General features: G+C 40.9%; 1 protein-coding gene across 3 annotated transcripts; it reads right to left on the bottom strand.

The window, feature by feature from the left end:
* Positions 1 to 11,788: 11,788 nt before the first annotated feature.
* On the bottom strand, positions 11,789 to 23,525 carry ZFP62 (ZFP62 zinc finger protein). Of its 3 annotated transcripts, none has more exons than XM_058548352.1 (2): positions 23,484 to 23,525; positions 11,789 to 15,163 (listed from the first exon to the last, which is right to left on the bottom strand). In XM_058548352.1, coding segments are annotated over exons 1-2 (2,718 nt in total). In that variant the 5' UTR covers positions 23,485 to 23,525; the 3' UTR covers positions 11,789 to 12,446. The 3 variants fall into 3 exon arrangements, with proteins under 3 accessions (XP_058404335.1, XP_058404329.1, XP_058404346.1); XM_058548346.1 differs by lacking the exon at positions 23,484 to 23,525 and adding an exon at positions 23,140 to 23,470; XM_058548363.1 differs by lacking the exon at positions 23,484 to 23,525 and adding an exon at positions 19,213 to 19,282.
* Positions 23,526 to 23,834: the final 309 nt, after the last annotated feature.

Here is a 23,834-nt window from a genome sequence, read left to right on the forward strand (position 1 = left end):
ATTTTACATTATCTATCAAAAATTTAAAAGCAAATTTTGACTTAGCAATTCTGCCTTTAGAAAACTGTCCTTCAGATAAATTTCTGTAAGGGTGACAAAATATATTTTATTGCAGTACTGTTTATACAGCAAAAAACTGGAAACAACCAAAATGTTTCTCATTAGGAGACTGGTTAAATAAACTATGGGATAACTACACAATGAGTTACTAGGAAGCTCTTAGAAATAATGCAAAAGATGTATACGTCCTTTTGCAGAAAGGTGAACAGGTATATAAATGCAAACGTATCAATGTCACGTATAGTAAGATTCCTTTTTGTGAAAAATCAAAAGGAAATGTTTGGAAGCAAAAGTGCTCATTTGAAGAGTGCAAAGTACTGCCTCGACTTCCCCTCACATGCCCTCTGGCACTGCTGAGTCTGTTTCAGGATCTGTGAGAGCCTGTTGTTTGTACAAATTTCTTAAAGTGTAAATGCACAAATTATTGGTTTAGGCTCTTGCAAAACAGTTATGTTATCCCTGAGTTTAAAATGGTTGTGTCATGACAAGAAATTAATGTTGCAAACCTGGTTGGATCTTACCCCCTTAGGGACCCTGGGCACAAAGGGAGCTTCACTGTGATGCACTGAATCTGTTTCTTCCCTGTCCCAGCCACCATCTTGCTTCTGATAAGATTTTGAATCCTTGGTTAATTAAATGAGAAACTTAATCTAACCTTGTAACAGTGTATGCTTGTGGTCCCTCTCCACCAGTCCGCAGCCCACCTGAAATACTGCAGTTGTGTGACCGGCTAAAAGAAAGGGTGTCAGGAAGGCAAGAGAGGTCAGCTGGGATCCCCAGGAGGAGGCCCCACAGCAAGTGGATGGGACCACTGAGTCATCCAGGCTGTGTTCTGTGACCAGATTCTAGTATGGCGTTTGTCCACTGTCCCCTGCCCTTGACTGGCTGGGCACAGTGGAGATGGTCTGAGCTGAGGGCTGGTGTACCCAGGGGCAGATCCCTGGCTCCTCCTAAATGCATGGGCCATGGCAGGGGTAGTCAACTTCAGAGAGAGTTAAGGAGCCAGGTGATGAGGAAGGCCCTGAGGTTGCCCCTTAAAGCCCCACTAGTCAGCAAATTTCCAGTCAAAAATAAACTAGATAACTTTCAGGATTCTAGATGTGGGGGAAGTGAGAGTGGAACTGGGAAATGATGTAACTCTCCCCATAGAAGCAGATAAAAAACTTTTTTTGGTGGAGAGGAGGGTGGTAAGATCACAGGAAGAAAGAAAAATATTAGTCATAGTATTACTATGCGAGTATTTCTGTTGTAACATGCTTGAGTTGATCTTTGTTTTTAGAGGAAAAAGCCTCCTGAAGAAGCAGCTAGGACCTAGGAGCTCCATGGTTTGTGCTCATTGAGGTGTCTTGTTTTGTTTTTGTGGTATCTTCAAAAGACAGAGTCTAAGAAATAACTATTTTTTTTGAATAAGTGACTTCTGAGTGAAAAATTTTAAATATTTAATTGAAATAGCCTCAAGATGACGTAACTATTAGTAAATAGCTAACCTCTCTATCTCAGACATTGTTTTTGTGGAAAGGAGATGAACTTGCCAGATAACAGACCAACTGAAACAAAATTGGGAGGATGGCAATGTGCCAAAAAAAAAGTTATCAAAAAATTTACTAATTCTAGGAGCCTTTGAGAAGGGATTTTTTTTTTCTAGTTTGTGTTCACTTTAGGATTTTTTTTTTCCCAGTTTGTGTTCACTTTAGAATCTTGGCTTTGACCACAACTTCTGTAGCTCCTGAATCAAGTTCCCTTTTGCTGAAAGTTAACAAAATATAAAGAAGGGCTGTAGGCTGGGAAAGAATTCTGTAGAAAGTTGTTAAGGCCCTGGGCTGAGAGCTTGGCAGAGAACAGTGTATCAGTCAGGTTCCACTCAGGAAAACAGAAACCACTCTGTTTGGACACAGGGAACCTAATGCAGGGGATTTGTGGCACACTCAGAGATCAGCATCAGAGAAGGCCACTGCCAGATGTTATCAGATACAGCTTTGAAAATAACAATGTTCAAAGAAAATAAAGAAAAATTTGAGAATTTGGCATACAAAAAAAAGGAAGCAAATGGAAAGTCTATAACTGAAAAATAGAATATATATTTAATGGCAGATTATACAGCTAAAGAGAGACTTAGTGAACTGGAAGATAAGTCATATCCAAAAGGAAGCCTGGCTAGGGAGTAGAAGACAAAGGGATGGAAATGAGAGGTTAACAGGCATAGGAGATGCAGTGAGACAGACTAACATAACTTTACGTGGAGTCCCAGAAGGAAATGAGAAAGAGAATGGTATAGAGCTAGTATCTGAGCACACAATGGCTGAGAATTTACCAAAACTGAATAAAGTTACAAATCCACAAATTTAAAAACCCAAAGAATCCCAAGTAGGATTACTATATATATATATATATATATATATATATATATATATATATATATATATATATATATAAATCCACACCTAAACATACCAGAGTAAAACTGGAATAAACAAAAGACAGAGAAAAAAATCTTAAAAGAAGCCATTAACAAAAGAATACATTAAACAGATGAACAGCTGACTGCTCACCAGCCACAATGGAAGTCAGAAATTGGTGGGTTAATGCCTCCAATGTGACAAAAGAATATGATGCTCAACCTAGAATTCTATTCCCAGCAAAAATATGTTTTTAAGAATGAAGGTGGAATAAAGCTATTTTTAGGCAAACAAAAATTGGAAGGTTTTACCTCTAACTGGACAGAACGTTCTAAAGGATGTTTTTCAGACAGAAGGAAAATGATCCCACATGGAAAGCTGGAGAGGCAGAGAAGAATGAAGAGTAATGGAAAGTAATTAAAATAATAAATATGTGGATAAATAAACATTTGGTGTAGAAAACAATAATAATGTATTTTAACACATATCTCTATACTTTTATATATATTTATATATATATATATATATAAAATTAAAACTCACAAAAGCAGTAGCATATGAGAGGTAATTGAAGTTAAAGTATTCTAAGATTGTTACACTGTCTAGGATGAAGATAAAAGTACTAACGTTAGGCTTTGATTAGTCAACACTGAATCTTTTAATTCCTTGGCCATTAAAAGAAGAAAGTGTATAACTTCCAAACCAATAGAGGGAAAAGTTAATAACAGAATAATTGTAATAGAATTCTAACAGAATAATTCCAATCTGAAAGAAGGCAAGAAAAGAGATAACAGAACTTAGATGAGGTTGGGTAAATAGAAAGTAGTGCATAAGATTTAAACCCAAACATATAAGAAATTATACATTAAAGGCCTAATGTTCCTGTTAAGTTATCAGACTAGATTAAAACAACAATGACAACTATATGCTATTTCCAAGAGTCACATCTAAAACAGGGATACAGAAAAGTTGAAAGTGAAAGGATGGAAAGAGATATGCCAAGTAACAGTGAGCAAAAAGAAGTTGCTGTTATTAATACCAGAAAAAAACAGACTAAGTAAGCAAAGGCATTACTAAAGATACAGGTTTACTTCTGAAAGTTTCAATTCACCAGGAAGATATAACAATTCTATATTTGTATGCACCTAATAACATGGCATCAAATATATAAAGCAAAATTCATAGAATTATGAGTAGAAATGGATAATTCAACAATTATTAATAGAATAAGCAGATAAAAATTCATTAAGAGCAGAGATGATTTGATCTAATGGCCTTGCCTAGATGACTGCCTCCAGCAACTGCAGAACACATATTCTTTCCAAATGCCCATGGAAACTTCACTAAGGTCAAACACACACTGGGCCATAAGCAAATCTCAACAAATTTCAAAGGATAACAATCACATAGAGTATGTTTTCTGACCACAATGCAATAACAAAAATATAACTAGGAAGTCCCCATATGTTTGGAAATTTAAAAATACACTTCTAAATAACCTATGGGATCTGTTGTGATTATTTGTGCTTTTTGTTTTTTCTTGTTTATCACACCAGAAGTTTATCAATTTTAATACTTTTCAAAAGTACCAACCTTGACTTTTGATCCTCTCTATTGTGTTTTCTGTTTCATTAATTTTTGCTCTCATCTTCATTAAGTTTGCTTAGAAACAATGTATTGCTTGCTTAGAAACAATGTATTGCTTGCTTAGAAGCAAGATACCACTGAGTAAACAGATCCAAAAAATCGTATGTCTCAAATCTCCTGTCAGGTTGTGTCTATGTGTGGGGTGGTCCTTGGGGGATTTTCTTGGCCTTCAGATGGGGCTGCCTTCTACTACCTGAATGTCCAGATGCTGGAGTCCTGGGATGGGGCCACCACACCACCAGACTTAACTTCACACACCCTTATACAAATGCTTCTCATTCCAGACACACTTCTGAGGGCTCAATAACACTAACTTATCCAACCCTCATTACAACCTATGAGGTCACTACTATTATTCTCCCAATAAGAGACAGATGAGGACCCACAGCATAAAAACAGAAGGTTTAGTTTCTTGCCTAAAGTCATCAGGGAGTAAGTAAAAGAGTTCTTATTCAAACCTGGGCTTCATGGCAGAGACTGTGCTCTTGGCCATTGCACTCTGTCACCTCTGTACACAGGATTCACACACACTCCTTCCTGAGCATAACTGATACTTGTGGCCTGGGAAGAACTGCCAGATCTAAATGGGAACACTCAGTGGAAAGAAGAATCCTTCTCCATGTCTCCAGGCTGAGGTGCTCTGCTGAGGCTGGGGAAGAGGCATGGAGAGACCTCCCAGCCCAGGGAATCTCCTGGGGGCAGTTGTACCCAATTCCTCAAGGTCCTGATACAGGCAGACTTCAGGTCCCCACTGTCTGTCCTCAGTTAACTGGTCCTCAGGTGACCCTCTCTCATTTTTGAATCCCATGAGGGAAAAGTTCCCTTGCATTGTATGACTGGTATTCAGTACCATTTCACCCCTAGTCTCTGTACATAAACCCAAATGAAATTATTTTTCAGGCTTTCACTTTCAGACAATTTCCTAATAGAAATGAAAAGTGCACACCTATAGAAGGCTTTTCCATCCTAACTGTTGATTAAGGTTTTCCCTTCCTGCTTTCTTTCCCCTCCCTCCTCTTCCCCTCTTGCTCCTTTGAGTTCCATAAGGACTGAACTCACTCGTCTTTCCCATACTCCCCACATCCATAACATGTGAGACTTTTAGTAAGTTATATTTTTCTAGGAATTTTATCATTTCACCTAAAATTTCTAATTTATTGGCATAAAATTATATATCTTATTTTTTAAATATCTGTAGCATTTGTAACATCAAACTTTCGGAAGTCTCTGAGACTTCAACTACAAGGGAATGGGTGCTTTACTCAATCTGTTGCAACAGGGAAAGTTCTCAAAGGGAATTTCACTCCAAACATGAGGAATGGGAGGGGTCTTATGGGGAAATAAACAAAAGCAGCAGTGCTTGCTGCAATTTTGGTGGGCTTTGGTCAGGTAGGTATTACAATCTTACAGAAATGAGTTGTTTCTTGGTGATTTGGCTCATCTTATATTCTGTTCTTGGAATTGTTGACTCAAGTAATTTAGAGGGAATGGGTTATTCTCTCAGTATCAGGACGCAAGGAGGTCAGTGTATGTTCAGAGAAGAAAATTTCAGTTTTCCATATTCCTCTTTTTTTTTTGGCGAGGAAGATTAGCCCTCAGCTAACATCTGTTGCCAATCCTCCTCTTTCTACTGAGGAAGATTGGCCCTGAGCTAACATCCGTGCCCATCTTCCTCTACTTTATATGTGGGACGCCACCACAGCTTGGCTTGATAAGCAGTGCGTAGGTCCACTCCCGGGATCCGAACCCGCAAACCCTGGGCCACCGAAGCAGAGTGCGCAAGCTTAACCACTACACCACCATGCTGGCCCCCCACATTCCTCTTTTTTATTCTTGATTTTATTTGTGCTTTCTTGTTTTTTCTTGATCAGTCTTACCAGAGGTTTGACAGTTTTATTAGTCTTTTCCAAAACACCCACACACGTTTGTCTTTGTTGATTCTCTATGTTTGTTTTTCTATTTTATAAATGTCTGCCCTTTATTACTCCCTTATTTTAACTTTTTTGGGATTAGATTGTTCTAACTTTTTGAGATGGTGCCTAGGTGATTAATTACCAGGTTTTCTGGTTTTCTAAAATATCTTTTTAGGCTATAAATTTCTCTCTAAGCAATATCCCACTGGTCTTGGTATGTAATATTTTCATTATCATTCAGTTCAAAATATTTTCTTCTTTGAACCATGATTAAGAAATGTAAGAAATGTATTTGTCAATATCTGAATATAATGGGAATGTCCTAGGTATCTTTTTATTATTAGTTTCTAATTTAATCGCATAGTCAGAGAACATACTCTGTATGATTTCAATTCTTTAAAATTTGTTGAGATTTACTTTATAGTCCAGCATATGGTCAGTTTCTTCCCCTAGCTTTATTGAGATATAGTTGACATGAAACATTGTGTAAGTCAATTTTTGAAAACGTTTCACGTGCTTGAAAAAAATATATATCCTTGACATATTTGTGCAGTGCTCCATGTATATGTCCGTTGGATTGCTTTTTGAGCATATTGTTCAAATCTGTGTCTTTACTAATTTTTTTTTTGTGAGGAGGACCAGCCCTGAGCTAACATCCAATGCCAATCCTCCTCTTTTTTGCTGAGGAAGACTGGCCCTGGGCTAACATCCGTGCCCATCTTCCTCTACTTTATATGGGACGCCGCCACAGCATGGCTTGACAAGCGGTGCGTTGGTGCGCGCCCGGGATCCGAACCGGCGAATCCCGGGCCGCTGCAGCGGAGCGCGCGCACTTAACCGCTTGCGCCACCGGGCCAGCCCCTTTACTAATTTTTAATCTGCTTGTCCTATTAATTACTGAGAAAGAGGTGTCAAAAATATCCTGATTGTGGATTTTATTTCTCTTTTGAATTCTGCATATGTTTGCCAACTCTTGAGCTATGTCATTAGGTAGATAGTAACATAAACCTGTTATATTGTCCCAATGTTTTCTCTTTCCTGAACCTTTTGTTGTAATGTAATGATTCCCTTTATCTCTAGGAATGGTTTGTGCTTTAAAGTCTTTATTTCATCTAATATTAGTAGAGCTACACCAGTTTTCTATTGGTTACTATTTGCTTCTATAACTTTTTTCCATTGTTTGACTTTCAAACTTTGTGTGTCCTTGTATTTAAGGTGGTCTCTCATTTTCAGCATATGGCTGGGTTCTATACTTTTGTTCTGTCTGCTATGATCTGGATGTTTGTGTTCCCCCAAAATTCACATGTCAGAATCCCAATGCTCAGTGTGATGCTATTAGGAAGTGGGGCCTTTGGGAATTGATTAGGTCATGAGGGTAGAGCCCTCATGAATGGGATTAGTGTTCTTATAAAAGAACTCACAAAACTTTCCAGCCCTTTCCACCATGTGAGGATAGTTAGAAACCTGTGAACCAGAAGAGAGCCCTCACCAACCATGCTGATCTCCAACCACTCTCATCTTCAACTTCCAGCCTCCAGAACTGTGAGAAATACATTTATGCTGTTTATAAGCCACTGAGTCTGTGGTCTTTTGTTATAGCAGCCTGAACAGACTAAGACACTGTGACAATCTTTGTCATTTAATGAAATTAAATTGAATGTAAATATTGATATTTTTGGCTTAAGATCTACCATCTTTTTTTTTTCCTGTCCCACCCATTTTTTCCTTTCCTTGCCTTTTGATTTTTAAAAATTCATTTATTCTCTACTCATATTGAAATTATACATTCTATTTTATGATTACCCTGGATTTTACAATATGCATGGGATTAACCAAAGCCTTTACCCTCCTATAATACTTCAATCCTTTTTACTTTCTCTTATGTTATTGTTGTCTGGTATTTTAAGTCCATCTTATTTTAACAACTCTAGATTTTTATTGTTTTGTATAAAATGTTCATTTACATTTGCCTACATATTTCTTACTTGCTTTGCTTTTCATTTCTTTTTGCATCTCAGAACCCCATCTGGAATCACTTTCTTTCTATATTAAAATGCATTCTTTAGAATTTCCTTTATTTAAGGGTCAGGAAGGGATAATGAAACAAATTTTTGTCTTAAAATCTGCTTGTTTTGTTCTCATTCTTGGAAGATATTTTCATGGGGTATAAAATTCTAGGTTGAATGTTAATTTCTATCTTTATCCTGACATTTTCATTGCACTCTTTTGGCTTCCATTGTTGCTGTTGAGAAGTCTGTTATTCCTTTGAAGGTAATTTTTTTTTATGTTTAGCTGGTAAATCTTTTTCTTTTCGATTTTCTGCAGTTACACTATGTGTGTAACAGGTGTGATTTTTATAAATTAATCCTGCTTCATATTCTTTGGGATTTTAAATCTGTAGACTTGTATTTTTCATCGGCTCTGGAAAATTCTCAGCCCCATTCCCTTTGCCCCTTTTCTTCTGTCGTCGCCTTCTGAGACTATGATTAAATATATGTTAGACTTCCCAATGAAACCTTCTTTTCTCTGCATTTTCCCACGTTTCTGTCGCCATGTTGCATTCTGGATAATTTCTTCACCCCTATCTTTCAGTTCACCAATTCTCTTTTTCCCTGTGTCACACCCTGTTGCCAAATACATCTTTAAATACTTTAAGCAGTTTCCACAAATGTACCTAATAATTCCATATGTGGTCTATGTGGGCCTGTTCTTTTCTGCTGGTTTCCAGCCACGTTGTCTTTTTTCCTTATGTGCCTGACTCTCTTTGCTTGCATGTTAATTGCCCCCGAAAAGTTACCTATAAGGGTTACCTGAGGTTTAGATTGAAGAAGTCCTCTTCTAAAGAAGTTTTGTGTTTGCTTCTGCCAGGTCTCAGGTGGTGTTCACCTGAGTTGTAAGGGTTGGTCAGTGATCAAAAAATGTCAGAGATGTTTTCTTTTCCCTTTATTTTTCTTCTACTGCTCTGCTCAGGCACAATGCTACTGTCTCTACAGTCCAGTGGGCCTAACCCTGACCTTCTGTCTCTCTCATTCCCCGTGGCTGGTGAAGGGGCGCCAACTGTGCAGCATCAGCAAACGTTCTAAGGCATAAGCTGATTTGGTGTACCCGCTCTGATGACAGGATCCCATTTTTAAACTGCCTTGCCTGTTTAAACTGCACTATCTTTTCCTCCTCAATGCTCTCTTGAGGGGGATGGCATACAATCGATATAGTTTTAAATGCAGTCTTTTTTCATTGTTTTTGTTGGGACACTGACCCAAATAACCTAACCTACGTTTACCAGAAACAGTATTGTTCCACCTTTTCAATGTTTTCTCTTTTCTAGACCTTGAGGTTTCCCAGTCCAGATTTTTAGATTTATATACTTTATCCTTCTACTGCTTGCCCATGACATTTTATCCTACTTAGTTAACTTAATAAAATCTAAACAGCATGTTAACCCTCTTTCCAAATAATACAAGCACTTTAGGCCACTTTCATGCAGATCTTCCAGCTTCCAATTTACCTCCTATTGTCCAACATTTCAATTCTACCTTCAGCCCTGTCAATTAGACACTGCTTTTTAAAAAGTCTTTTGATTTACCTACACGTTGGCAATTTTATTTTTCTTCTTGCATATCAGACATTTTCTTTGGAAAGTAGTGGGGAATGGTGGTCCCTAAACCAGCTCAAGTCCTGAGGTGGGCCTGAACTGGCAAAGTTGCACCAGCTCATTGGATCTGCACCACAAAGTCTGCCTGGAACAGCTGGAAACCCGAAGACCCCCTCCTCATCTGGGATCAGCCTGAGCAGCATGTATCTGGCTCTAGGTTGACTTGAGACCTGGGCCAAAAGGTCCTGTGCCATTTCCTGTGGGTCAGACTCAATGGAGGCCTCAGTAGGAATGTGTACTGGCACTTAATGGGCTGGGGCACGCAGAATCTCCATCTGAGTGATATCTGTCCTCTCACTTGTTGTTTAAATTCTGTCTCAAAAGTAAGCAGTATGTTAGGTCCACGTGGAGCTCAAGCAGATATGTGTGTGTGAGGGAGTTGGAGGCCTTGAGCCACTGGCACATTGACAGCCCTGGCCACAAAGAAATCTCAGGTATCCTGATCATCTCAAATAGTGCTGGTCTTATCTTCAGTAAACGAGAGATCAGTTGATACCTGGTGACTCCTGGGAATCGATACTCCACGGCCTCCCTCCTCTCTGCCCACTGGGCACCAGCGCTACCAGGGACTGGCCACTCTGGAGGACATGTGAACTTTTCTGATGCTGCCTTTGATCAGACCATCCTATGTTCCCACTCCTCCCTCTTAAAAAAACCCAATTCTATTGTCCCACCCAGACGTCACTGCTGCCTCCCTCTTCCCAGCTGGAGGTGGTCACTTTCCTCTGAATGCTGCAGTTTAGTTCAGCATCTGTTAGGGTGGCTTTGCTTGTGGACTTTCTCCCTTATCTATCCTTTATTTACACCTGCTGCCTACTGCCTAGGGCAGTGGCTTGTGCTTAGCAGATCCTCAATAAATATTTGCTGGATAAATTAATCCAAGTCTGTGGAGAGGATCAGGTTTGCCAGTATTGCATATAGAGGACAAACAGCAAGTGTGGTTGTGACATTCCACAGTGGAGTTGAGCAGCAGAAATGCTCCTTCCCTCTCCTCTCCTTGCCCCATCCCTCCTCCTCCATCAAAACTGGAGGAGGTTTGAGACTACTGCTGGAGGTCTGGAGACAAAATGAAAGAATTATACTCCTAGAGAGAGGCATGGAAACTATGTGACTAGACAGAGAAATTCTAGAGAGCCAGGAAACTATCTTGCTAGAGATTGTTCTCTTAAAGGAGTGGATTTTGGAGCCAGAGAGACCTGACTTAGAGAGTATTCTTGGACAGATTACTTATCACTCAGAAGACGCTCCCTTTACCCTTTCAGTTACCTACTTAACAGCTTTATACATAGTTAGCAATATTTTGTTAAATTCTCTCTTCCCAACAGAACTGTTTCTGTGTGATGACTACCACTCACACAGCCCACGCCCAGGAGTTATGATCCAGTCCCAGTATGAGGATCAATCCATTCTGTGCTTCTCCTGGTGGAGGCACCACCTAATTTCTTATGAAACCTGAGCTACAAGCCCTGTGGGATGAGTCCCCTGCTGCCCTCCCTGGTTTGGATCTGATATAACTTACCCCACAAAGATGTGATACACAAATGGCTTTCTCTGCATACCGCTCCATCTAAAGTCAGTCACAGCCTGTTTACTGTTGAGGAATTTCTTTATTAGAGTTCCATCTTACCTCACTCCAACTATCTGGCTCTTCATGGCCAAGAAAGAGTGAGCCCTGAAGAAAGTATTCATAACATTTTACAACAGACAATACACACATGTATGCATGAGATCTTTACAATAACACATTCCAAAACAATCACTTAACAGGATTATATTAAGAAACATGAATTTCTTCCTATCTTTTGATTATTGGTAGCTACTTAAGCTTTTTAGCTTCTGCAATAAAATGCCCTCCTTCTCATCACTGCTATTCACAGGAATCCCTGAATCAAGTCTGTTTGTGCAAGGTGCAAATTCATGTTGGAGATGTGTTCCATCAGTTACTGAACTGCTCTCCATGGTAGAACCTTTTATTTGTGGCATAACATGTGAGGTTTTCATTCCTCACACATTCATCATTCATTGAGGGGGTTCATTTGAAATTTTTTAAGTTTCACCCATTCAACTAGTGTATCACAACATTACAACAGTACAGTACAATCAACTTGCATTTTTTTGAGTGACTGTCTCCTGTTAGATTTATGTCTACACTTTTTACTTTTCCTACAACAAAATCCAAATTTTGTTTCAGAGTTTGTCATCACTCCCCCAAATCATTCAATTATATCAAGTTTATACTTCATGATCACTACTATTAAATAAATTTATACTCCGTGAAGCCTCTCTCCCCCTGAATTTGCCTGCTGGAGGCTTCTTGGATTTTTTTCTGGTGACCAATGTATAATTGGGATTCAAAGCTCTACCTGAATCACCCACATTTCTATTCACAGAATTTACCCTAATATGAAGTTTCTGATCATGACTATGTGACTTCTAACTGAAAGACTGAAGGACTCAACTGAAATCCTTTCCTCATCCATGTGTTTTCTTTTATGCCCAGAAATGTCTGCTTATTTTGAAGGTTTTTTTTAACAGTCCATCATTTTGATAGGTTTTATCCCCAGTATGAACTATTTCATATTCCATAAAGGCTCAAATCTCTTGACACTGGAGGCTTTCTTGCTCGCTATGATTGAAGATCACATAGAAAAGATTATTCAGGGTTTCATTTATATATACTATGTAAATTATAAGCCATGAACAAGGACCTCCGATATTCTTACATTCCTAAGGTTTTTCTTCCATTTGAGTTCTTTGAGACTTGGTAAGCTCTGCCTCCTACAGAGATGTGCTCATCCTGGTCCCATCCAGAGCATTCTCTCCCTCGTGAGTTCCTTTCTGTGACGTGCCACTATGACTTCCCACATTTGTCACATTTAAAGATTCCTCTCCAGTGTGGGTTCTTTTATGCTTGATGAGATTTGATCTGATATTAAAAGCCTTCCCACACTCACTACATCGGTATGGCTTCTTTCCAGTGTGGATCCTTTTGTGTTGGTCAAGGACTGATCTATAATTGAAGGATTTCCCACACTCACAATTATAGGGCTGCTGCCCACGGTGGATGCTTTTATGGTTGATAAGACTTGAGTGTGAAATGTATGCTTTCCCACACTCATCACATTCATAGGGTTTCTCGCCTGTGTGGATCCTTTTATGCACCGTGAGGCCTGAGCTGTTCCTGAATGCCTTCCCACACCTATCACATACATAGGGTTTCTCCCCTGTGTGGATCCTCTTGTGTTGAGAAAGGAGTGAGCTGTAACTAAAAGATTTCCCACACTCAACACATTTGAAGGGTTTCTCCCCAAGATGGACTCTTTTATGGCTTATAAGAGTTCTGCTTGAGAAAAAAGCTTTTCCACATTCATCACATGTGTAGGGTGTCTTGCCAGGGTGGGTACTTTTATGGTTAATAAGGCTTGAGTGTGAAATGTAGGCTTTTCCACACATATCACATTCATAGGGCTTCTCCCCAGTATGGATTCTTTTATGCACTTTAAGGCTTGAGTTGTTTCTGAAGACCTTCTCACACCTGTCACATTCATAGGGTTTCTCTCTCGTGTGGACCCTTTTGTGTTGAGAAAGGAGTGAGGTGTAATTAAAAGATTTCTCACACACATCACATTTGTAGGGCTTCTCCCCAAGATGAATTTTTTTGTGGTTTACAAGGGTTCGGTATGTGATGAAGGCTTTCTCACACTCATCACATTTATAGGGCTTTTCCCCAGGGTGTACACTTTTATGATTTATAAGGCTTGAAAGTGAGATGTAGGCTTTCCCACATTCCTCACATTTGTAAGGTCTCTCCCCAGTGTGGATTCGTTTATGTACTTTAAGGCCTGAATTATTTCTGAAGGCTTTTCCACACTCATCACACCCAAAAGGCTTCTCCCTTGTATGAATCCTTTTATGTTGCTCAAGGGCAGAGCTGTAATTGAAGGATTTCTCACAATAGCTACATTTATAGGGCTTCTCCCCAAGATGGATTCCTTTGTGGTTTTTAAGGCTAGAGCGTGAGATATAGGCTTTCCCACACATATCACACTTATATGGTTTTTCCCCAGTATGGAGCCTCCTGTGGACTTTGAGGCCTGAATTGTTTCTGAACGTTTTCCCACACACATCACACACATAAGGTCTCTCTCCAGTGTGAATGGTTTTATGTTGAAGAAGAAGTGAATTATAGCTGAAGGATTTTCCACACTCCTTACATTCGTGAGCTTTCTTCCCAGGGTGAATGCTTTTATGGACTGCAAGGCCTGAGCTATAGCTGAATGCTTTGCCACAGACATCACACTTGTAAGGTTTCTCTCCCGTGTGGATCCTTTTATGCACTATCAGGCCTGAGCTGTTCCTGAAAGCCTTCCCACATTCATCACATTCATAAGGTTTCTCTCCAGTGTGGATGACTTTATGCTGAATAAGGAGAGAGCTATAATTAAACGATTTCTCACACTCATCACATTTATAAGGTTTATCTCCAAAGTGGATGCTTTTATGGTTTAGAAGTGTTCTGCATGTAATGAAGGCCTTTCCACACTCATCACATTCATAAGGTTTCTCCCCTGTGTGGATCCTTTTGTGGACCCTAAGGCCAGAGCTATTACTGAAGGTTTTCCCACAGATGTCGCATTCGTAGGGCTTCTCCCCTGTGTGGATCCTTCTGTGGACTCTGAGACCAGAGCTGTTCCTGAAGGCCTTCCCACACTCACCACATTCATAGGGCTTCTCCCCAGTGTGGATCCTCTTATGCTGGTCCAAAACAGAGCTATAATTGAAAGATTTTCCACACTCATCACACTTACAGTTCTTTTCCCCAGAATGGGTGCTTTTGTGGTTTATAAGGCTGGAGTAGGACATGTAGGCTTTTCCACATTCCTCACACTTGTATGGTTTCTCCCCAGTATGGATCCGCTTGTGGACGCGAAGGCTCGAGCTGCTCCGGAAAGTCCCACCACAGTCATCGCACTCATAGCGTTTTTCCCCAGTATGCATTATTTTATGTTGAACAAGGCGGGAATTATATTTGAAGGATTTCCCACACTCGTCACATTTGTGTGCTTTCTTAGCAGCACTATTTTTCTGCTGTGGACTGGGGTGAGAGTTTCCATTAATGCTCTCCACACATTTGCCTTGTTCGCTGCTTTTCTGTTCTATAGGGACAGTCTGGTGTGTAACATGTTTTGAGTTCAGATGTAAGCTTTTCTCAGATGCCTCCTCTTCCTCTTCTGTCTTTATATTCGCTGTGTTCTTGGCTTTGCCAATCTTTTCCCTGATGCTGCTTTTGTCTTCCTTCATTCTTTTTCCCTCAGGCTTTTCCAATTGATTCTCTACCTTGCTATCCCAATCACAAGTTTCACCAACCTTAGATTCCTGCATATGATCCTTGTGAAGACCTTCCACTTTTGGCCACACAGATTCTGTATTTCCAACATTTTCATACTTTTCAGTTGATTCCTCATCCTCAGTGCCCCTTGTCTTCAAATGTGACACTAAACCAAGAAAATGAAAATGATACCTGTTCACTTTGTTTAAAAGAAACTGAAAGAATTACATCGAAATTCACTCATTCACTTGACAAATGTTTATTGACTGCATGCTGTGTGATAGGTACCATTTTTAACAGCTGGGGATACAACAGTGAACAAGCCAAATTTTCTGCCCCTGTGGAGCTAATGTTAAAATGCTAGATCCCTGGATTTCCAATGGAACAAAGAGTTTCTCTATTCTTGCATAACAGTTTAGCATGAGGGCAAGTTGAAATGATGCACAGAACCAAGGGCAACATGATCAGTTTTTGAAAAATGTCACCTAGTCATGGAAAAACAGAGGGTAGAAGAAATCTCTGAAGAAGAGGAAATAGAAAGATTAGTAAGTAAGACAATACTTAAGAAGACATAATCAGCAGAGGCAAAACTAAAGAGGAGAAATCAGTACCTGCGTAGAGACTGGGGAGGTGGTTATGAAATCACGAGAAGAGTCATGTCAGAGATGAGAAGGAAAGCAAACTGCAGCTGCCTGGAGTTGGTCTGGCCTCCTGGACCTCCTAGCCAAGGAGAACACTGACCCTGGAAAGTGAGTAGTCAGGGAGGAGGTACTCTATGTGGAAGAACACGCTCCAGCCTGCCAGGCAAAGAGGTTTTCACTTCTGCTTTATGAACGGGCTACCTGCAGTCAGATCATATCAAAGATCAGAAGCTAAAACACAAACCATCAAGCAAAGGAAATAATACTGCCTAGGTTCAAATGCCTAGCTGCATGACCTGAGAAAGTTATTTAACCTCTTTGTGCCACAGTTTCCTCATCTGTAAGAGGGCACTAGGGTTGAGATAACATACATAAAGTGTTGAGAAGAATGCCTGTTACTTGGTGAGTGCTATACACTATTACTTATTTTATTATTTATTAGAGGTCAGGTTATTGAATCAAGGTTGGAACCTGGGGATAAAGCACAAGACTCAGGAAAGGTGAACTGCTTCTCAAAGCAGATTTTAGGGCTCGGGCAGGGACTCTTTGTTCCCCTGAAGGCACTCTACACACAGCTGGCCCTCCATCAGCATCCACCTACTGACAGACTAACTCTCGAAAACACAAGAAACAATTCTAAGCTTGTTATCCCCTAACCTTGGAAAATTAGACATTTGTGATTCAATTTAGTTAAAATGTGGATCTCCTCTTTTACCCTGGGTATCAGACGCTCTGGGGTCAGTACTCTGGAATTCTGTCAATCCTACTCAGAAACTCTCTATGTGGACATGTGAGGTTTGGAAGCAGGGGCAATAAAAGAAAAGTAAGATACATACTCTGGAGTGGACATATATAATCACACTCATGATCCATTTATGCTTATGGGATTGGAAACATGGACTCTGAATTAAAATTTACAGAACAGGAGAAGAAGCTAGGAACTCAGAATAGCACCATGAAGATTAAATAAAGGACTACTCAGTAGACATTAAACCAAAATGTGGTTCAGCTGAGAAAGCTTCACAAAATGATTATTAAGTAATATTAGATAAGAGATCTTCAGAGGTCACTGAGGAAAGGTGGCATGGCCTAGTTCCTTGCTCCCTTTCTTTACTACTTTGGGGAGAACAGTCCATGTCACTTAAAATGTGAGGCTACTGGGTGGGCAGTGGAATTCCATAACCATCAACAGCAGCACACCTTTTATCTGTGCTCTGAATCCTGCTCCCACACACACATCAGGGACTCTGCTCCATTCATTCCCTTTGGCTTTGGCCCCTCCACCTCAACTTATCCTCAGCCCTCAGGAGAGAAAGATGTTCAAGTTCCTACAGCCATAAAACCATATCCCCTAAAATAAGCACACAAAAATTGTAAGAGAAAAACAAAAATGGAAGAGCTATGAGGGGGAACAGCCATACTTGCTCTTAAAATATACCACAAAGCCTCTATAATGGTACTGGTGTATAGATAGACAAATGGAATAGTATAGAAAATCCAGAAATAGTTCTAATTACACACAGAAATCAAGCATATGATAAAGATGGTATATCAAATTATTGATACAAAGATGGTCTTTATAATCGTGTTGGAACAACTATACAGCCATTTGGAAAAAGATAAACTTAGATCCATTTTTTTACACCATACACAGGAATAAACTCCAAATGGAGCAGAACTCTAAATATAAAAAAGTGATGCTATACAAATACTAGAAGAAAATATGGGTGAATGCCTCTATAACTGGGTATAGAGAAAACTTTCTATGACCCAAATGCAATAAAAGAAAAGGTTGATAAATGCGACTATATAAAAATAAATAAAATTGCATGGCAAAAATGCCATAAGCACAAAGAAAAAATGACAAAATGGAAGAAAATATTTGCAACATGCATCATATAAGGGCTAATATCCCTAACAGATACAAGAATTTTCAAAAATTGAAGACTAAAAATCCTACAGAAAAAATGGGCAAAAGACATGAACAGACAATTCACAAAAAGAAATATTAAAATGGCCCTTAAACATATTTTTAATTTCACATATAATAAGAGAAATGCAAATAAAAATTACACTAACATACCATTTCTCATCTGTCAGACTGGCAAATATTCAAAAGCTTGCCAATATACTCTGTTGGTGACACTGAGGATACAGGAACTTATGACTCATATGTTACTGGGAATGCAAACTGGCATAACCCCTGTTGAGGAGAATTTGCCAATATCTAACACAACTATGTATGCATTTACGCTTCACTCCAGAAATCCCATCTAGGAATTGATACTGAAGATCCACTTTCAATAATGTAAAGTATATATGCACAGAGTTATTCATTGTAGCATTATTTGTAACTACCAAATATGAAAAACAACCTAAATGTCCAAGTACATAAGACTAGTTAAACAACTATGGCACATATACACAATGGAGTACTAAAAGAGAATGAGGAATATCTCTATAAATTGATTAATAGGGAGCAATTCCCAGGATATAATGTAAAGTGAAAAAGAGCATATATGCTACGTTTTATGTAAGAAAGAAGGAAAATAAGAAAACGAGCATATATCTGCTTATCTTTACAGTAATGAGAGAAATCAGCAATCAATGAAGCCTGTTACCTATAAGGGGTGGGGTGGGGGGAATAGAGCAGAACGGATAGGGGAGACAGACACTCTAAGTACAGCTTTTTGTATAGTTTTTACTTATGGAAGCATAATAATGTTCTGCATATTCAAAGAGTAAAATTAAATCAATGAGAATGGGAAAGGAGAAGAGCAGCCAAACTAGAAAGCAAACAGAAATAAACAAACTTATCTGTGTTTCACGTGAATACTGTAAGCACAGGAAGGAAATAACAGAAAGAAACAGAGAACTAACCCATGTAACTTCAGTACATAATATGCCACTAAATACTGTATACTCAGTCTGGTGAAGGCTGGAGGGGTGCTGGGGAGGAGCTGCGAATCAACTGAACTCTTTTCAGTAGGTTTGTTTTCTGCAGTGGAATGGGCAAAGCAATTCTAAACAATTTTAGATGTGTTCTGGGACTGAGTAAATATGCTGATTTAGTTGCGAGCCAGGGCTCTCCTGGAGGAAGAGGGGATATAAAAATAAGGAATAAGGGAAGGCAAGAAAGAACCCTCTGGGATGAATTGAGGTGCTGCTGTGAACTCATGATTTCTAAATTATACATATGTTCACACATATAAATGTATGTATATTCACATGTGTGTATATGTACATATATTCCCTAGCTTTCCACTGAAAAGCCAAGAAGCAAAAACATCTCAGTGGTAACGAGCACAAGCTGCCTCTCAGGTCTTCATCTCTGGCCCAGACCTCTCTCTTCTAATACAGACCCTCATGTCCACCCCTGTCGTCCCCTTCCCCTAAATCAGAAGTGGGCTCTTCCCCTTCCCTCACCCCTCCACATCCAGAAGAGCCCCTAAGACCAGCTGATTCTACTGCTCAATAGTTTTCAAGTCCCTACCCCCAACACCATTCCCATTGCTAAGGCCTTAGTTTAAGCACTCCAAAATTTCCTTCTGAACTTCTGCCATAGTCTCCTTACCTTCATTCGTATCCCTCCAACAGGTGTCAAGAGTTTTGAAAAATGCACATCTGGTCACTCTCCAATGCCAAGTCTTCCCAGGCTACTTAGCATGGCACTTGAAGCCTTCTGCATCCGACCACCTGGAGTAACCTGCTGGACACCAAATGGGCCACACTAATCCACCCCTCACTGCTACTACACTCACTAATCCTCAGGACCCTTTCCCCTGACTCTCTGTGACAGGCTAATACTTCCTCCCTTTCCCTACAGACTGTATGGCTTATAAACAGAAATTTGTTGGGGGTTCTCTGTTTGATTGGCTGCTGACTGGCCTGGTATGCATGAAATCACAAATACTTCACTGCTTACTTCTCTGACCTAGGAAGATGGAGGAATCTCCCTGTTTCAGCCTGCTTAACCTCCTCTGTCTGGGTAGAGGCACAGTGTCCCATCACCCAATGGAGTTCACCCAATCCTCTTAATGACTGAAATCAAAACAGATCAATATAAATGTGCACCTTCACTGAAAATAAATGGTTTGCAATGAGATTCATATTAATCAACACTGAGACTAAGAAAAGGTCAGTCAAAAACACAGGCAGAAAAGTACCAAGACTTAAAAAGCCAGCACTAGGGTAAATGCTGTTGCTATTGTCTGAATGTCGGTGTCCCCCTCAAATTCATATGTTGAAATCCTAACCCCCAAAGATGATGGTATTGGGGGGGGGACTATGGGAGGTGCTTAGGTCAAGAGGATGCAGCCTTCGTGAATGGGATTAGTGCTCTATAAGAGACCTCACAGAGATTCCTTGGTGCCTTGATCTTGGACCTCCCAGCCTCTAGAACTGTGAGAAATAAATTTCTGTTGTTTATAAGCCATACAGTCTGTGGTACTTTGTTACCGCAGCTGGAATGGACTAAGACAGCTGCTAAAATGTACAATCAAAAGAACATAACAAAATATTGTTATCTTTACAAACAATAAGATGCATTCTAGTATCTCAGTTATCTCTGAGGCTAAGTATTGCTCAAGGAACTTAGTTTATGATCCTGTTTTTTCCCCAGGCACTGGGCTAGTCCTGGGGATGCCAAGACAGTTAAGACAAGGCCCTGCCATCAAGGAGTTTGCAGACTAGTAGGAGAATCTGGCAAGAAAATAACTGACACGTGATAAAAATGGCAGACACAGGGCCCAGATGAGGGAGGAAAAGATTGATGCTGCTTCAAAGGATTAGGAGAGCTTCAGGAAGAGGAGTGAGTGGTTCCAGCAGAGGAAGGAGCAGGTGCAAAAGGACTGGTATTCATTACCCTCTGGACATCTGGAGCAGAGAGTGGTGGGCAGAGCTAGACAGGTGGACAAAAATAAGGACTGCATCAGTGTCTGCCCATCATACTAAGGAATCTAGACTTGATCCTGAGGAATTTTAGGCAAAGGAGTAGCAAAGTTGGATATGCATTTTGGAGGATCACTTATTCTATTAAATTAGGAGTTGGTAAACTTTTCTGTAAAGGGCCAGATAGAAAATATTTTAGGCTTTGTGGGCCACATACCACTTTGTTGCTTATTTTTCTTTGTTTGCTTTTTAACATCCTTTTAAAAATATAAAAACCATGCTTAGCTTGCAGCCTATATAAAAACAGACCACAGGCCCAGTAATTTGCCAACCTCTATTAGATAGTATCAAGGAATCAGAGTTAATTTAGGATGGTGTGATAATGGTGTTGTGGCTATGCTCAAAGTGTCTTTTTTGTTTTTTGTGGATTGAAGTATGTTAGGATAAAATGGCATGATGTCTGGAATTTCCTTTAAAATACTTCAACAAAGAAAAAATAAAAAGGGAAAGACCAAACAAATGTAGTAGAATCCTGATAATTGTTAAATCTGAGCTATGGGTACATGGAGTTCATTGTACTATTCTACTTTCCTGTATGCTTAAATATTTTCATAATAAAAACTTAAAAGAAATAAAGATCACTCATACTAGTTGCAGTGGGAAAACAGATTGAGAGAAGAGAGAACTGAGTCCTGGAGTCTGGGAGGAGGTTATTATAATCCAATCAGGAAGACTGATGTGGTGGCTAAGTCACGTGTCCCCTATGACACTAGCAAAGACTAACTCCAAAAGCATGACCCTGCATAGAGGGCTCGAGAGGTTTAATTTCTTAAAAGTTCTACGGACTGGATGGGAAACTCCTCTCTAACCAGTTTTCAGCAGGAAGCATGACCCAATAGCCTGGTTAAATCAGTCAAAACTGTCAGCCACAGAAAGGCTTCCACTCCTTCCACATTACACACGACCCACCACCTCCGGGCACCTCTGTGCTTGCAATTCACGTCCCACCACCAATGCCTACAAAAGCTCATGCAGATAGTAAGAACCGGCCCTTAATTCTTGCTGTCCCTGTCCCAGAGAGTCAGGAGTCCCTTTCTCAAGAGCCCAGGCAACACACAAGAGAGGAATTATGGTCCACTCTGGCTGAAAATTCCTGCCTATTAACAACACACTGGAAGAAGCAACACACCAGCAGCTACTCTGGATTTCCAGAGTGCCAACCATATCCCACAAGTCAATCTACCAACAAACATCACGTGGATTCTGTACCTTAAATTTTAGATACTTTATTTGACTTGGGGATGACCAGAGAAAACAAGAGGGAATGTGAGCACAAAATGCTTACCAACTCAGAAGAGAGAGTACCTGGGAAGGAGGAGGATGGGACTAAGAAGTGAGAGAAGTGACATACAGATGCAAAAAGAGAGAACATGGTGCGTTCTTTAGTTAGTACTGCATTTAGTTTATGAATATCAGAACTGTAAATGGTTAACATGAATTGGTTCTATTGCTTAAAAGCAGAAATAAAGATTAAAGGTGATTTGTCCTTTAAGTAAAAAATGAAATAGAACATTCTCATACCTGGTAGTGGAGAAGAGATTTCTAGTCATCCTGGGGAATAAGGTAAGCAAAGGAGATTCTTAAGAGAGGCTGAGATTTTCTGAAGCTAAAAGGGCAGAGACTGGCTTGAAGAGAGCCATTAATAGAATTAGTTCATTAGGCTAGCATAAGGCTAAGTAAGGTTCATAAACACAAGTCTCAAGAGAGAAAAGCTACTTGGTTTTGTCTTTTAAACACTTTACATGAGTTATAATAATGATTTGGCATATTTAAAAATTTACCAAAAATTGGCTGAGTTAATGTAAAAACAAAAATTATTTTGATTAATCCCTTCTTTAAAAACTTTTGCTCAGGTATGTCCTAGCATAGCGTCATTCAAATCACCATTGTTTGAAGTACCAAAAAAACTGAAAACAAGGGAAACGTCCCCGGACAGATCTAAAAAATTATGGAACATCCAAACAATGACCAATCCAATATCACAGCACTGTTAAAGAAAAAAAAAAAGCTCTTTGAACTTCGGAGAGTACCCTAACACCTGTGTGAAAAAAAGGGGAAGTAACTGTGTTCATATTTGCCGAGATTTGCATAAAAAAACTCTAGAAGCCCACTCAAACTAACAAACGTGGTTATCTAAGGGGGTGGGGCCTAGGAAGACGGCTGAGCAGGAGCAAATCTTTTCACCCATAACTCATACTTTTAACACCTGAATCACATAAATATATTACACATTACAAAATTTGTTAAGAAAAGAAAACCCTCGTGCGTTCAAAGAGAAAACGCCCCCGGCGGCCACCCTGTCCGAACGCGTCAGAGAAGCACAGCCTGTGCCGGCCCCTCACGGCCCGCAGCCCCGCTCCCTCCGCCGCCCTCTCAGAGAGCCCGCCGCCCGGGCGCCGTCAGCGCACAGGCGCGCTCCCCGGGCGAGGCCGCGCCACCTTGCGGCAGGGCCTCATCGCCACCCCAGACCACAAACAAGGGGCCCGCTGGCGCTCCGTTCCCTCAAGCCCAGGGCAGCACTCCACCGCACCGGGCACAGCAGCCAGCTTGCTTCAAAGCGCTAACTGCCAGGGTTCCCCTCCGGCCCGAGATAGCAGCGAACAGCTGAGAAACACGGGCGCGAGCCCAGCCCTTCTCCGGACGCCGGGCGGCCCCAAACCGGCCCGGCCCGCCCAGACAGCCGGAGCTGGGGCCCCGGGAGCCCGGCCGCTTCCAGGAGCGCACCCTTCGCCCTGCGGCCGGCCCAGGTCTTCCCTCCCCTCCACTACGGGAGGGTGCACGCTTCCTCCCAGATCCCGCCCGAAACCCGAGAGGCTGACAGGACCCAGCCGAGAAGGGAAGGGCGTGGCGGGCGAGGGCCGGGGCGGGAGCGCGGGCGGCCGCGGACTCACGTACTGGCTGTGGCGGCGCCGCGGCAGCCCTGCCGCCGTGGGACAAAAGCGCCGACCGCCCCGCCGGAAGAGCGCGTGCCGGATACGGGCACTTCCGAGTCCTCTCTGGGAGGCTGGAGGACCGAGTCGATGGTATGTCCGCGTTCGGGCACGTGACCCACGGAACGCTGGGAGAGGGAGCGCAGAGGCAGAGGCAGCGTGGTCTCTTGTCTGCCTAGCAAGTGGCTGCCCGGTCCCCCGCGGTGGGGGCGTAGCCGAGCAACACTGGCGCGGCTCCCAGTTGTGGTGGACTTTATATCCCTGGGTGGAGCCGACAGTCAAGCCGAAAAGGGGTTCGGTGGAGTAAATGTCTCAG

This window comes from Diceros bicornis, chromosome 1 (assembly GCF_020826845.1).
Source record: "Diceros bicornis minor isolate mBicDic1 chromosome 1, mDicBic1.mat.cur, whole genome shotgun sequence".
Classification (NCBI taxonomy): Eukaryota; Metazoa; Chordata; class Mammalia; order Perissodactyla; family Rhinocerotidae; genus Diceros; species Diceros bicornis.